Source organism: Chelonia mydas, chromosome 5 (assembly GCF_015237465.2).
Source record: "Chelonia mydas isolate rCheMyd1 chromosome 5, rCheMyd1.pri.v2, whole genome shotgun sequence".
Taxonomy (NCBI): domain Eukaryota; kingdom Metazoa; phylum Chordata; order Testudines; family Cheloniidae; genus Chelonia; species Chelonia mydas.
In genome coordinates, this window is record NC_051245.2 from 69,174,026 (window position 1) to 69,188,351 (window position 14,326).

At 42.3% G+C, this 14,326-nt stretch overlaps 1 protein-coding gene across 1 annotated transcript in view; it reads left to right on the forward strand.

Moving 5' to 3' along the window:
• Positions 1-14,326, forward strand: part of CAMK4 (calcium/calmodulin dependent protein kinase IV) — a 307,228-nt gene that overhangs the window by 254,402 nt on the left and 38,500 nt on the right. The window contains exon 7 of the mRNA XM_037901535.2: positions 3,587-3,661. Coding sequence (XP_037757463.1) covers positions 3,587-3,661 — 75 coding nt within the window. The remainder of the gene's footprint in view (positions 1-3,586; positions 3,662-14,326) is intronic.

The following is a 14,326-nucleotide window of genomic DNA, read 5'->3' on the forward strand; positions in this document are numbered from 1 at the left end:
ATGGCAGGCGACCAGCTTGGCTTCACGGTGAAATCCTTGCTGATCTTAAAAACAAAAAAGAAGATTACAAGAAGTGGACGATTGGACAAATGACCAGGGAAGAGTACAAAAATATTGCTTGGCCATGCAGGAGTGAAATCAGGAAGGCCAAATCACACCTGGAGCTGCAGCTAGCAAGAGATGTTAAGAGTAACAAGAAGGGTTTCTTCAGATATGTTAGCAACAAGAAGAAAGTCAAGGAAAGTGTGGGCCCCTTACTGAATGAGGGAGGCAACCTAGTGACAGAGGATGTGGAAAAAGCTAATGTACTCAATGCTTTTTTTGCCTCTGTCTTCACGAACAAGGTCAGCTCCCAGACTACTGCACTGGGCAGCACAGCATGGGGAGGAGGTGACCAGCCCTCTGTGGAGAAAGAAGTGGTTCGGGACGATTTAGAAAAGCTGGACGAGCACAAGTCCATGGAGCCGGATGCGCTGATTCCGGAGTGCTAAAGGAGTTGGCAGATGTGATTGCAGAGCCATTGGCCATTATCTTTGAAAACTCATGGCGATCGGGGGAGGTCCCGGATGACTGGAAAAAGGCTAATGTAGTGCCCATCTTTTAAAAAGGGAAGAAGGAGGATCCTGGGAACTACAGGCCAGTCAGCCTCACCTCAGTCCTTGGAAAAATCATGGAGCAGGTCCTCAAGGAATCAATTCTGAAGCACTTAGAGGAGAGGAAAGTGATCAGGAACAGTCAGCATGAATTCACCAAGGGCAAGTCATGCCTGACTAATCTAATTGCCTTCTATGACGAGATAACTGGCTCTGTGGATAAGGGGAAAGCAGTGGACGTGTTGTTCCTTGATTTTAGCAAAGCTTTTGACACTGTCTCCCACAGTATTCTTGCCAGCAAGTTAAAGAAGTATGGGCTGGATGAATGGACTATAAGGTGGATAGAAAGCTGGTTAGATTGTCGGGCTCAACAGGTAGTGATCAATGGCTCCATGTCTAGTTGGCAGCCGGTATCAAGTGGAGTGCCCCAAGGGTCGGTCCTGGGGCCAGTTTTGTTCAATATCTTCATTAATGATCTGGAGGATGGTGTGGATTGCACCCTCAGCAAGTTTGCAGATGACACTAAACTGGGAGGAGAGGTAGATATGCTGGAGGTAGGGATAGGATACAGAGGGACCTAGACAAATTGGAGGATTGGGCCAAAAGAAATCTGATGAGGTTCAACAAGGACAAGTGCAGAGTCCTGCACTTAGGACGGAAGAATCCCATGCACCGCTACAGACTAGGGACCAAATGGCTAGGCAGCAGTTCTGCAGAAAAGGACCTAGGGGTTACAGTGGACGAGAAGCTGGGTATGAGTCAACAGTGTGCCCTTGTTGCCAAGAAAGCCAATGGCATTTTGGGTTGTATAAGTAGGGGCATTGCCAGCAGATTGAGGGACGTGATCATTCCCCTCTATTCGACATTGGTGAGGCCTCATCTGGAGTACTGTGTCCATTTTTGGGCCCCACACTACAAGAAGGATGTGGAAAAATTGGAAAGAGTCCAGCAGAGGGCAACAAAAATGATTAGGGGACTGGAACACATGACTGATGAGGAGAGGCTGAGGGAACTGGGATTGTTTAGTCTGCGGAAGAGAAGAATGAAGGGGGATTTGATAGCTGCTTTCAGCTATCTGAAAGGGGGTTCCAAAGAGGATGGATCTAGACTATTCTCAGTAGTAGCAGATGACAGAACAAGGAGTAATGGTCTCAAGTTGCAGTGGGGGAGATTTAGGTTGGATATTAGGAAAAACTTTTTCGCTAGGAGGGTGGTGAAACACTGGAATGCGTTACCTAGGGAGGTGGTGGAATCTCCTTCCTTAGAAGTTTTTAAGGTCAGGCTTGACAAAGCCCTGGCTGGAATGATTTAGTTGGGGATTGGTCCTGCTTTGAGCAGGGGGTTGGACTAGATGACCTCCTGAGGTCCCTTCCAATCCTGATATTCTATGATTCTATACTAAATCTGCATTTTCAAAACACAATATCAACTGTTATCTTCTTGTTCTCAGCTCAGAGTACTCACACTTACATTCATGTTAAACAAAAGCAAACCAACAAACGATATTCTGCAGTTTTTAAGGCAGATGTTCAAATTCCAGTTTGGATGATGACAAAGATACTAAGATCATTCATAGGAAAAGAAATACAATTGGTTAGGTCTTCAGTTCTAATCTCATTTGAAAGATGGGACATGCAAGTGCCACCTATGACAACGTGCTGCTCCTGACTGCTCAGTATTTATTCAGAGGGAAGGTGCCACATGCAGAGTTGCTGACACCCCCTTCTGGCAAAGCCTAGGTTTTCCTTGGAAATCTGCTATTGAAATACTACCCAAAGGCTTGATCCAAGGTGCTCAGGGCTCTGGCTCTGATCTAGCAAGTCACTTAAGCAGAGGTGTAACTTTGAGTACACCAGTAGTTCTGTTTAAAACAATGGGGTAACTCACATGCTTAAAGTTAAGCACTTGCTTCAATGCTTTTCTGGATTGTAGCTCAAAGGTTCAGTTCCTTATAGGATCAAACCTCACACCACTTCCCACTTAGTTGATAGGATCTGAAAAAGTCAAAGTCCAAAGTGGTAGCTCTTCAGCCCAATGTATCCAGGGTCACTCCTAGAAAGAGCACTACCAGGAATAGTGTTTTTGGAGTGATATCAGAAAAAAGTTACTGTCCTTCTGTTTTACAGGAGAATTGGGTAATTAGAATTTCTGACCTGCCAGTAGCTGGGTGCTGTGTTTCAGAACTGAAAGATACACATTTCTCTAACAGTACAAAATCATCCATTTGGAAAATAATTTATCTTCCAAAGGAACCACTGGACTAAGTACATCATTAGAACGAAGGCCCTATTTTCTTGAAAATACTCTACAATACTCTACAGAACTAGAGAGGTGGTCGCATCTTTTTGCAGGACATCAAGAAACCAGATCGTGATGATTGGGAGAATGGATTGACAGCAATGGAGTGTGCCTTGCACCTGGAAAAGAATGTGAACCAGTCACTCCTTGATCTGCACAAGCTGGCAACTGACAAGAATGACCCTCATTTGTGTGACTTGGATAGTGCTCTATTTTATAAAATATACCTTCTTCAGTTTTTAAACGTCTTCTCTGTTTTATTTATTTATTTTGTATTCATAGTATTTTGTATTTCATGCTCTGATCAGAAGTTCTGAGTACATGATTGACTCTGCATCTGACTCTTCCTTGCTGACTACTGTATGTTCCATTGTCTTTAGGAATGAAGTTGTACTTTAAAAATTAAAATTAAATTAAAAAGTACAAGTTGTACTTTAAAAATATTTTGGTGAGCTTAGAGCAAGAGGATTTAATCCATCAACACAAATTTTGCTTCTGTATAATTTTGTTTCCATGCAATTCTTTTGAAGTAATTTTTCTTTTAATTTGTTCCTTAAAATGACAGTGATTTTTCTTAAATGTAGTGTTTTCAAAAAGAAAAGTGAAGTACTTCCCCCTGTTGAATCTATGCTCACTTTACACAGTTACAAGCAGACAATAAAACTTTTATTTTATGTTTCTACAAATCTTGACAGCTGATTTTGGGCTTTCCAAGATTGTGGAAGATCAAGTGACCATGAAGACAGTTTGTGGAACTCCAGGGTACTGTGGTATGTTCCTTTATTACTTATTATATATTGGACTTAGACTTTGATTCAGAGACTATTTACATTTTCCAGTTTCTGTGTTTGGCAAATGCAAGTTTCTTAATATTGACAAAGCCCCTGAACAGCTTAAATCAAAAACTAGAATTCAAAAGCTGGCATCAGTGTTAATTTTTCAAAAACATACATACTCTATAGTTCCAAGCCACATGAACCAATATTCCAGTGCATTTTCTAATATAATTTCATAATTTACATGAAAGTACTCTCATGTGGAATACAAATTAATACATTATACAATAATATTCCACTTATACATAGGGCCCTACCAAATTCACAGCAATAAAAAATTGCGTCACGGACCGTGAAATCTGCTCTCCCTTTGTGAAATCTGGTCTTTCGTGTGCTTTTATCCAGATTTCACAGAGGAGACCAGCATTTCTCAAATTGGGGGTTCTGATCCGAAAGGGAGTTGCAGGGGGGTCACAAGGTTTTTAGGGGGGTTGCAGTATTGCCACCTTTACTTCTGTGCTGCCTTCAGAGCTGGGTGGCCGGAGAGTGGTGGCAGTTGGCCAGGCACCCAGCTCTGAAAGCAGCACCCCTGGCCAGCAGCAGTGCAAAAGCAAGGGTCGCAATACCATACCATGCCATCCTTATTTCTCCGCTGCTGTCTTCAGAGCTGAGCGGCCAGAGAGTGTTCGCTGCTGACTGAGGGCCCAGCTCTGTAGGCAGCAGAGCAGAAGTAAGGGTGGCAATACCATACCATGCCATCCTTACTTCTGGGCTGCTGCTGGGGCGGCTACTCTGCCCCAGAGCTGGGCTCCTTGCCAGCAGCCACTGCTCTCCAGCTGCCCAGCTCTAAAGGCTGGGAGGCATGCAAGACACAATTTTTTTCAGGCAGTTGTATCCATGATTTGGATACATAGGTACTGCATTATTGCATGCAAACCGGGGGCTTGCCTGCACAATAACATCTAGCTGGCCATTTATTTTCATAAATACCTAATATGCATGTGCAGTCATAATAACCGCATGAACAAATTAGGTGCACGATTGTACATGTAACTTTGGATGCAACATTTGGCTTCTGACTGTAACCCATGAAGTATAATACATAGCAGCTACAACTTTTATTGCTTCAGTAGTTATTCAATTTAGGTTATTCAATATTTATGTTGTTTTTATGTTATGATATTGGACAGGCCTTGACCAAAGTTCTCTTAAGAGTCTTAATGACACTGTTTTACCTTGTATTAATCATGGGCACTAAGCATGCAGTTTATAAAATGAGTCATGTGTTAGCTATATTGTTCTGGTATGTTTCCTTTTTCTTCACTAAAGTCTACATTTTCCAAAAGTGAAAGTTGACTTGGCTATGGAAAAATGTTTACTCCATATTTTTGCATACAAATCAAGTAATTGCATATGCAAGCAGTTATTTCATGTATAATCACTCATTTGCATGTACAAATACAGATGCACCTATATTTTTACCTTTGCTGAAGTCAGCCTCTATTGTCTGAAAATTTAGCTCTAATTACTGAATTCAGAGGAAAGATGGATTCTGGCATGGAAGAAGCCCTTTCTTCAGATGGTTGATCTTGAATCCATAGAAGTCAATGGCAAAGCTACTGTTGACTTCAGTTTTGCAGCAATAGGCCCAAACTGAATACACCATTTGCAAGTAGAGTTTAATTAAACTGTTTAAATAGTCAATCATAATTATAAAATGACATTGCAATAATACAAACGATAATGTGAAAATAATATATTACTGCTGGCAACACCTGCTTTTAATGTAACGTTACATATTTAAATTGTATGTAGTGGGTTTTCATATTAGATTTCACAGCATTTCAGTAAAAGGAAATAAATCATAACACATCGTACACCACAAGCCTGAGGCTTTTAATAACAGAAGGCACGACTAACTCGAATATAAAGAAAAAGCATGGATGCTGAAAATTAAACAGAAAGTCACAGAGAATCATACTCAGACAAAAATAGGTTGCCAAGCTGCCGAGTAGGAGAGGAGGTCCTGATCTGAGTCAGGAAACTGTAATGCTAATAGTCCATGAATAATTAAGTGCTGAATGTAGTATGCCCAGTGCTTTGGGGAGAAAATAAGTCAGCCACAAAATGAACACAGCTGACTGTAATTTCCATATGCTTAATATGTAATAGAAAAGTGTAACCATACCTTTTTAACTGGCTTGCATCCCAAACACAGATAACACACAGTGTACAGGCAGAAAGGACAAAATACAAAGCCATCCTTGCACCAGTATATGGGAGCAAAACTCTTCAATTAAAGAAAAAGCAAATGTGTTACCAATCTTGGAAAAAATTTAAAAAGGCAATCATAGCAGTTAGCATCCGTAAGTCTTACCATCAGGCCCTAGCTAACTCCTGGGACGAATGTTAAGAGAAAAGAGCTACTGAGCACTTGGAAGACAAGATGCACTGGGAGCATCCAATAACAGCTGGTAAACAAGATGCACTGGGAGCATCCAATAACAGCTGGTAAACTGTGATGCCGGCACTTGCCCGCTAGGAACACAACTGAGACCATTGGCTCATTTCATAGAGGGCACCACAAAGATGGTCATTGCTGCATAAAGAACTGAACTGTTCCAGACCCTGCTGTTAGAATACTCAATTTATTGTTGGAGTCAGAGTTTTAAGATCTTTTTCTTGAGCCCTGTGACTTCTTGTATTTAGGGGACAGAGGAGAGGAATTGATGGGTGTCAAAGAAATGCTGCTTCCTGTTCCTCCTTGCGGAGGGCAAGGAAGAAAGGAAATAGAAATGTCCCTGCTGACCCCCACTATCCCTCTTGAAGGGTTGGGGATTAGAAATGCCACAGTAGATGCATTCCCCCTTCCCTGCAGGAGAACAGAGTTACCAATGTGTGTCTGCTCTCCCCTGCAGTAGGTAAAGATACTGCCAATAACACAGCAGATCACGCCTGTCCCCAGCTTCCAGGCAGGGGAGATGCCACTATGCCTGCTGCCGACATCTAGCTACCACACTGGAGCCTCACTGAGGTCCCAATCCTGTAAGGTGCTGAGAATCTTTAACTCCCACTGAAGTCAGTAGAGGTTGAGGCTGCTAAGGACCTTGCAGGATGAGGCCCTAAAGTCTCAAGCGAGCAGGGCCTGCTGGTTATGAAGCATTTTCATGGTCTAGTGCTAGGCTATATTCAGCCCTGCAGGTAGCTGGTACATATGCTGTAGTCAGCAGCATATGCAAGTTGAGGGTACAAATGGCTCCTTAGGGCAGCAAGGTGTTCCTCAATACATTACTTAGATTTAAGCTCTTTGGAGCAGGGACTGTCTTTTCATTCTGTGTTTGTACAGCACCTACCACCAGGGGGAATTGGTCCAGACTGGGGCTCCCAGACACTATTGCAATACAAATAATAAATAATAGTAATCATAGACTCATAGAAATGTAGGGCTGGAAAGGACCTCAAGAAGTCATCAAGTCCAGCTCCCTACACTGAGGCAGGACTCAGTAAACCTAGACCATCCCTGACAGGTGTTTGTCTAACCTGTTCTTAAAAACATTCAATGATGGGGATTCCATAACCTCCCTTGCAAGTCTACTCCAAAGCTAAACTGTCCTTAGAGTTAGAAAGCTTTTCCTACCTTCTAACCTAAATCTCCCTTTCTTCAGATTAAGCCGATTACTTCTTGTCCTACTTTTCAGTTGACATGGAAAAAAATCTATCACCATCCTTTTTATAACAGCCCTTAACATATTTGAAGACTGTTATCAGGTCTCCCCCCAGTCTTCTTTTCTCAAGACTACACGTGCCCACTTTTTTTTTTATTCTTTCCTCAGAGGTCAGGTTTTCCAAGCCTTTTATCATTTTTGTTGCTCTTCTCTGGACTCTCTCCCATTTGTCCACATCTTTCCTAAAGTGTGGCGCCCAGAACTGGACACAGTACTCCAGCGGAGGCCTCACCAGTGCTGAGCAAAGCAGGATATCTTACATACAACATATATGTTACTACAACCCAGAATGTTATCCTTTTTCATAATTGCATCACATCGTTGACACATATTCAATCTCTGATCCACCATTACCCCCCAATCCTTTTCAACAGTACTATCGCCTAGCCAGTTATGCCCCATTTTGTAGTTGTGCATTTGATTTTTCCTTCCTAAGTGAAGAATTGTGCATTTGTTTTTATTGGATTTCATCTTGCTGATTTCAGACCAATTCTCCAATTTATCAGAGTTGTTTTGAATTCTGATCATGACCTCCAAAGTGCTTGCAGACCCTTCCAGCTTGGTGTCATGTGCAAATTTTATAAGCATACCCTCCACTCCCTTATCGAGGTCATTAATGAAAATATTGAATAGTGCCAGACCCAGGAAAGACCTCTGTGGAAGTCCAGTAGATAACACCCTCCCAGTTTGACAGTAAACCATTGATAACTACTCTTTGAGTACGGTCTTTCAACTAGTTGTACATCCACCTTATATTTTCATCTAGACCACATTTCCCTAGTTTGCTTATGAGAATGTCATGTAGGACTGTGTCAAAAGCCTTAATAAAACCAAGATATATATCATGTCTATTTCTTCCCCCCACCCACTAGGCCAGTAACCCTGTCAAAAAAGGAAGTTAGGTTGATTTGCCATGATTTGTCCTTGACAAGTCCATGCTTGCTACTTCTTATAATCCTATTATTCTCTAGTTGCTTACAAATTGATTGTTTAATAATTTGTTCCAGTATCTTTCCAGGAATTGAAGTTAGATTGACAGGTCTATAATTCCTGGGTCCTCTTTGTTTCCCTTTTTAAAGATAGGTGCGATATTTTCCCTTCCCCAGTCTTCTGGGAGCCCCGTGAGCTCTCAAAGATATCACTAATGGTTCAGAGGTTGCTTCAGCTAGTTCCGTAAGTCTCCTAGGTTGAATGTCATCAGGCCCTCCTGACTTGAATATATCTAATTTATCTAAATATTTTTAACCTGTTCTTTCCCTATTTTGGCTTTCATTCCTTCCCCATTGTTGATATTAATTGTGTTGAGTATCTTGTCACCATTAACTATTTTAGTGAAGACTGAAGCAAAATAGTCATTAAACACCTCAGCCTTCTTGATTCCTTCAGTTATTAGCTCATCTTCCTCACTATGAAGAGGACCTACAGTTTCCTTCATCTTTCTCTTGCTCCTAAAGAACCTCTTCTTATTGCCTTTTATCTCCCTGGCCACGTGTAACTCTTTCGTGCCTATTGATGACTTCCAGACCATCACCAGGAAAGGTTTTTAGTGTGTGGATGCTGGGTGGTGGTGGTGGTATGTGATATACAGTTCAGACTAGATGATCTGATGGGCTCTTCTGGCTTTAAACTCTATGACTCCAGAGCAGGATTTGGTCTATAGGCTGTATTCAGTTGAACTTAACAGCAGTTTTGAGTGTGTCTACACAGTATTTTGGAACAAACAGGAGTGAGCCTCTCAGCCTGGTCGACAGACTCGAGCTGCTGGTCCTCACACTAGCACTCTAAAAATAACTGTTTAGACAGCACTTTGAAGTTGCAGCTCGGGGGGGGGGGGGCGGCTTCAAAGCGAAAACTCCAGCCTGGGCTGCAACTTCAAATCTCTGTCTACACAGCTGTTTATAGAGCGCTAGCAGCGAAAGTCTGTTGACCCAGGGTGGGAGGCTTGCTCCCCGCTCACTCCAAAATGCTGTGTAGACAAAGTCTTTGGTGCCCCGATCAGACAAGAAGCACTGAGTAAACCTGTCTGTTAACTTCTGTATGTATCCAAACTCTTTGAAGTGGTTATTTTTAGTGTTAAATCTGTATACCTGTGAAGTAGTGTCACTAGCTAATGAAAATGTAAATGTGGATTGGAGAGAATAAACATAAAGAAGAAAAGGGAGAGAAAGAGCAAATCATTACAGTATTGCAGACCATGCTTTCTGATGGTTGTTACTATAGAAACGAAAGGAAATGGGAAGACATTGATGAAGGCAACAAGATTACTCTATTAGCTTGTAACGTAAATGATGATAGGATGCAAGTAATACATACGTTTGTTTGTGCAGTATCTTTATCAGGCAAACAAAGGAACTAAACATCCCTTGGAATTAAACCTATTCCTAGTGTCTTTAGTCTCATAAAATTGTATTTTGAGTATTGATTATTAATCTCCATGCTAATTTCTATCATTGCTAGTAAACGGCAAATGTCATAAAGCTGTAGTTATTGCTCAGTGTCTGAAGCCATTTTTATGCCTACATTTTTGTAACTATAAAAGATTGTGTGAAGAAGAGGAAGCAAACACATAATGCAGCCTCCAAAGTGGTGACGATTCAGCTCTTTATACTGCATATATGTGCAGAGGGAAGGAGACAGCAGAAGGTTTGTGCAGCAGTGATTGGGAAGAGGAGACTGGGTGGCAGTTATGTGTGTCATTAAGGATCCAATCCTTGGTGTGCTTATTGCCTCTCTGAGGTATTGAGGGCCCTTAGCATCACCCAGATTCAAACCTAATTCTTTGTATTTTTCATTTTGGAAGGAACATTAAACATATATAAAACTCTGAGTCAACAGGAACTGGAAGGAGTTTCTCAACCCATTTCAGAGTGGTAGCCATGTTAGTCTGTATCAGCAAAAACAACGAGAAATCCTTGTGGCACCTTAGAGACTAACAAGAAGTGGGTTTTAGCCCACGAAAGCTTATGCCCAAATAAATTTGTTAGTCTCTAAGGTGCTACAAGGACTCCCCATTGTTTCAACCCATTTAGAATCCCCAGCTAATTGTTTCTGCAAAGTGAATTTCTGACAACAGCAGTTCAGTAGAATTTGGCATTTACGTGGCACTTTACATCTTCAGAGTGCTGTACAAACCCCTAACTCCCCTCACAACACTCCTGTGGGAAAAAGGAAATGTTATCCCCATTTTACTTTCCCTGGTATGTAGTGATGGCCATCTTTTTGGTGCATTATGTGAATTGAGCCAGTGGTCTCAGTTCTGTTCCTAGGGGACAAACATCAAGGAAGAGAGAAAGTTTAGGTAATGTACACAAGGCTACAGAGGGAATTGGTTGCAGACCCAGAATTAGACTTCAAGCACTGTATTGCTGGTCCCATGCTCTGTACTGTATACCACAATTGCTCCAACAGACTAGCAAAGCTTCAGACCAGTAACCTTTCTTTTTTCCCTTATCCCATCAATTAGGGTTGGGTTGTCGTGCAAGCATCCTCCATCTTTGTCTGTCCAAAGCAGCACTAAGGTCCACCTGCTTACAATATTCTTTGATGCAATTTGTCCATCACTTTGATAGCTTTCTTTGGAGTCTTTCTTACCATCACCTCCTGCCATGCTATGATCATCAAGTCCCCTTCATTCATCCTCTGCATGTGTCTGAACCAGTGACGTTGTGCTTCCTGGATTTTGTCAGCCACAGATTGTACTTTGACTTCCACCCTAATACTTTCATTTTGAAATCTTTTTCTCTGTGTAAACAGCAGCAGACTTAGAGCTGACTTCTGCTGCAGTCCAACATTCACTTCAAAGGGACTTGTTCCAAAATATTTTTGGATCACTGTTTTAGGTAATCTATATATAGGGCATTCACCATAGTTATTAAATCCTCAGCCGCTCCATATTTCGTCATCACTGGTGTAAGCTTCCTTCTGTCCACTTTATCATATGCCTTTTCTAGGTCTGTAAAGGCCCAGAAGCTCTCCTGTTGGTACTGTAGCTACTTCTTTATCCCGGGTTGAATTATAAACATGGTATCCATGGTTCTTCATCCTTTCTTAAAGTCACACTTGTCTTGTTCAAGGAGGGGTTCCACCAGTCTCCTAATCCTAGCATCCAGGATACGTTCCAATATCTTCATCCTATGCAACAAGAGCTTTATTCCTCAATAGTTTCCACGTTCATGGATGCTTGTCTTCTTATGTATTGGGATCAGGATAGACTTGCACCACTCCTTGGGAATTCTCTTGTCTTGCCATATGGCTGTAACCACTCTGCTCATCCATGTAATGCCTCTGTCACGTGGGACTTTCACTAGGTGGGACTTCACTCACGTGGGACTTTCATCAGGTCCTGCTGCCTTACTGTTCTTCATTTCCTGGACTGCATTTCTCACCTCCTCCTCAGGCACCACATTTGGATCACATATTGGCAACTCCATCCTAAAGGGATTTGCCTCATTTAAGAGACTCCCAAAGTATTGTTTCCGCCTCTCCTTTCCTTGTTCAGGTGTTACTAGCAGTCTCCCCGATCATCATTTACAAATGATGTGCAATACCATCTTCCCCATCTTTGTATCTCATTTTAGCAGTGCAGTATGTCTTTTTGCCAGCCACTTGTGAGTCATTTACAAGCTCAGCATACAGATCATCTAGGGCACTTTATTTGACCTTTTTCACTTCCCACTTGGCAGCTTCTTTGTATTTGTTTTTATTTCCAGCAATGGATTCATTTCTTTTTCTTGATGCTCTGTTTTTTGTATGTTTGTTTTTGCTTTGGATCACTGCTTGCACTTTGTCAGTCCACTGCTACTTCTCTCTTGCTATTGGTTTTCCCCATCTACATTGTCCACAAACCTCTTTCACTTCCACAATGAACATTCTTTTGAGGTGGTTCTACTCTTTGTCAGCTGATGGCAAATCCGTTTCTGGACACATATCCTGTACTTTTTGCACAAACTTCTCTGCTGCACTTCTCTTAACTTTCTGTATTTAAATCCTCTTTCTTTTGAGCTTAGTTCCTCCTTGTCCAGTACTCTACCGCAATCATTGCCACGGGAGGTTTGTGTTGCAGTGCTACCATCTCAGTAGGTATTGATTTGCAGCCCATAACTCGACTCCATTGAGATTTCCTCACCAACGTCATATGGCTTTTGTATCCACCACTGATGTACATAACCAACTGACACACCCTCTTTTGGAATCAAGTTGTTTGGCAATACGTAATGTTTTCCCTTCATCATTCATAGTGCCTAGGCTGCATTTTTCTAAACACATTTCATTCCCTCTTTTGTTTCTGCCTGTGTGTGCATTCAGATCACCCAGCACAGCCAGCAGCTCCTTCGGGGCTGCTGTGTCTGCTAGCACCTGCAGATCTTGATAGGAAGTCTCCTTCTCCTCTTCATCACGTCTGGGCTGAGATGCCTACACTGATATCAGAAACATGACACACTTTTAATTTTTAACAGCCAACAGTCTGTCACTTACTCTAATAACTGCGCACACCATCTTCCTCAGCTCTCCTCTCCCTGCCACCCACACTTTGTTATGCCCCCTTTCATCACCTACATAGGCGTGTTTACAACCTAAGGCCAACCCCTTCGCTGCATTCCCCATCCATCACATTGAAACCTCTCCTTACCATCACATCAGTGACTTCCATACCTTTACATGTCAGACTGGATATACACAGTGTTGCCACTTTTGAAATATGGGGTGTCTTTGGCTGTGCAAGTCACTGCTTTTAGTCTGATTCTTCACTCTGACCTCTGATCCTCTGACCCTCTAGAGGGCAGTTCAGACACTGGCTACCAGAAATCCTACTGGCCCAGGGCTGCCAGGCTTGAAGTGGGTGAACCTTTGGCAGAGGGCAGAAAGATCAGTAGCAGTAGTCCCTGGCAGGAGGCAAACAGGCCAGCCTCACTCTTCCTTATAACCAGCCTCTAGTGTATCAGTTGCCATCCTTGACACACACCACGGTGAGAAGAACTTTCCCTAATTAGACTAAGTACATGCTTCCACTCTCTTCCCACCTTTTTGCCATAAACCTGGTGGACCATCAACAGGCAGTGCTGGTGTCACCACTGCCCAATGCTGGGCTTCATTTAACCCATGGATGGGGGCTTGAGATCAGAGATTTCATTCTCCTAGGTAGGCTACCTTGAACTGTCTGGTTATTTTAAAGGCACCAGGTGCCTGTCTTTCATACACCACACTTTTAATGAAAACATCTGCGCCACAAGAAGACAAGTGATGGGGAGTTTGGCTGTCAGAGGCCATCCTAGACATCGGCCTTTTATAAACATTTTATAGGTGTTGGGAGCTCATCCCAACCCCACCCCAGCCATAATAGCTCTTTGGAGAGAAAGTAAGAATAATCCCTGATAGTCACAATGAAGTTAGAAGAGTTGGGTAAATGTTATTGAAACTCCTAGTACTGAATTTCCTGAAGTTCCATAGAGCCCAAGAGAGAGGAGGAAAAATAGTGCATCTTTCTGGGGCCGGGACAAGACAAGTTAGGTCAGGTCTGCACCAGGGTGCTAAAGTGGTAATGCTAAAGTGGTATACGGAAACAGCAAAGCATTCCTTGTGATGCAGCTAATACCAGCAAAACTAGGCTTTTGCCATTATACCTGATTCCAGCCCCACCAAACAAAACAAAACAAATTACCCTGGCAAAAGTACAGTTTTTGGAGGATTCAAAGAAGGATTAATTACAGAGAACCAAAGCCACATTATTCCTGAATAAGAGCAGCCACACAGGGGTTTAACATGCTTTAATTTGTGTGTGTTGACCTCATACCTTTAGCTGACTCTCCTTTACTTTCCTAAGTAATCCCACGTAGAGATGGGCTTAGTGTGTATCTGGCATTTGGTTCTGATATGAGTTATATAAGATATGTGTTTGTATGTTTGTTCTTCTCTTCCTCCTCCTCTCTTAGCCCAA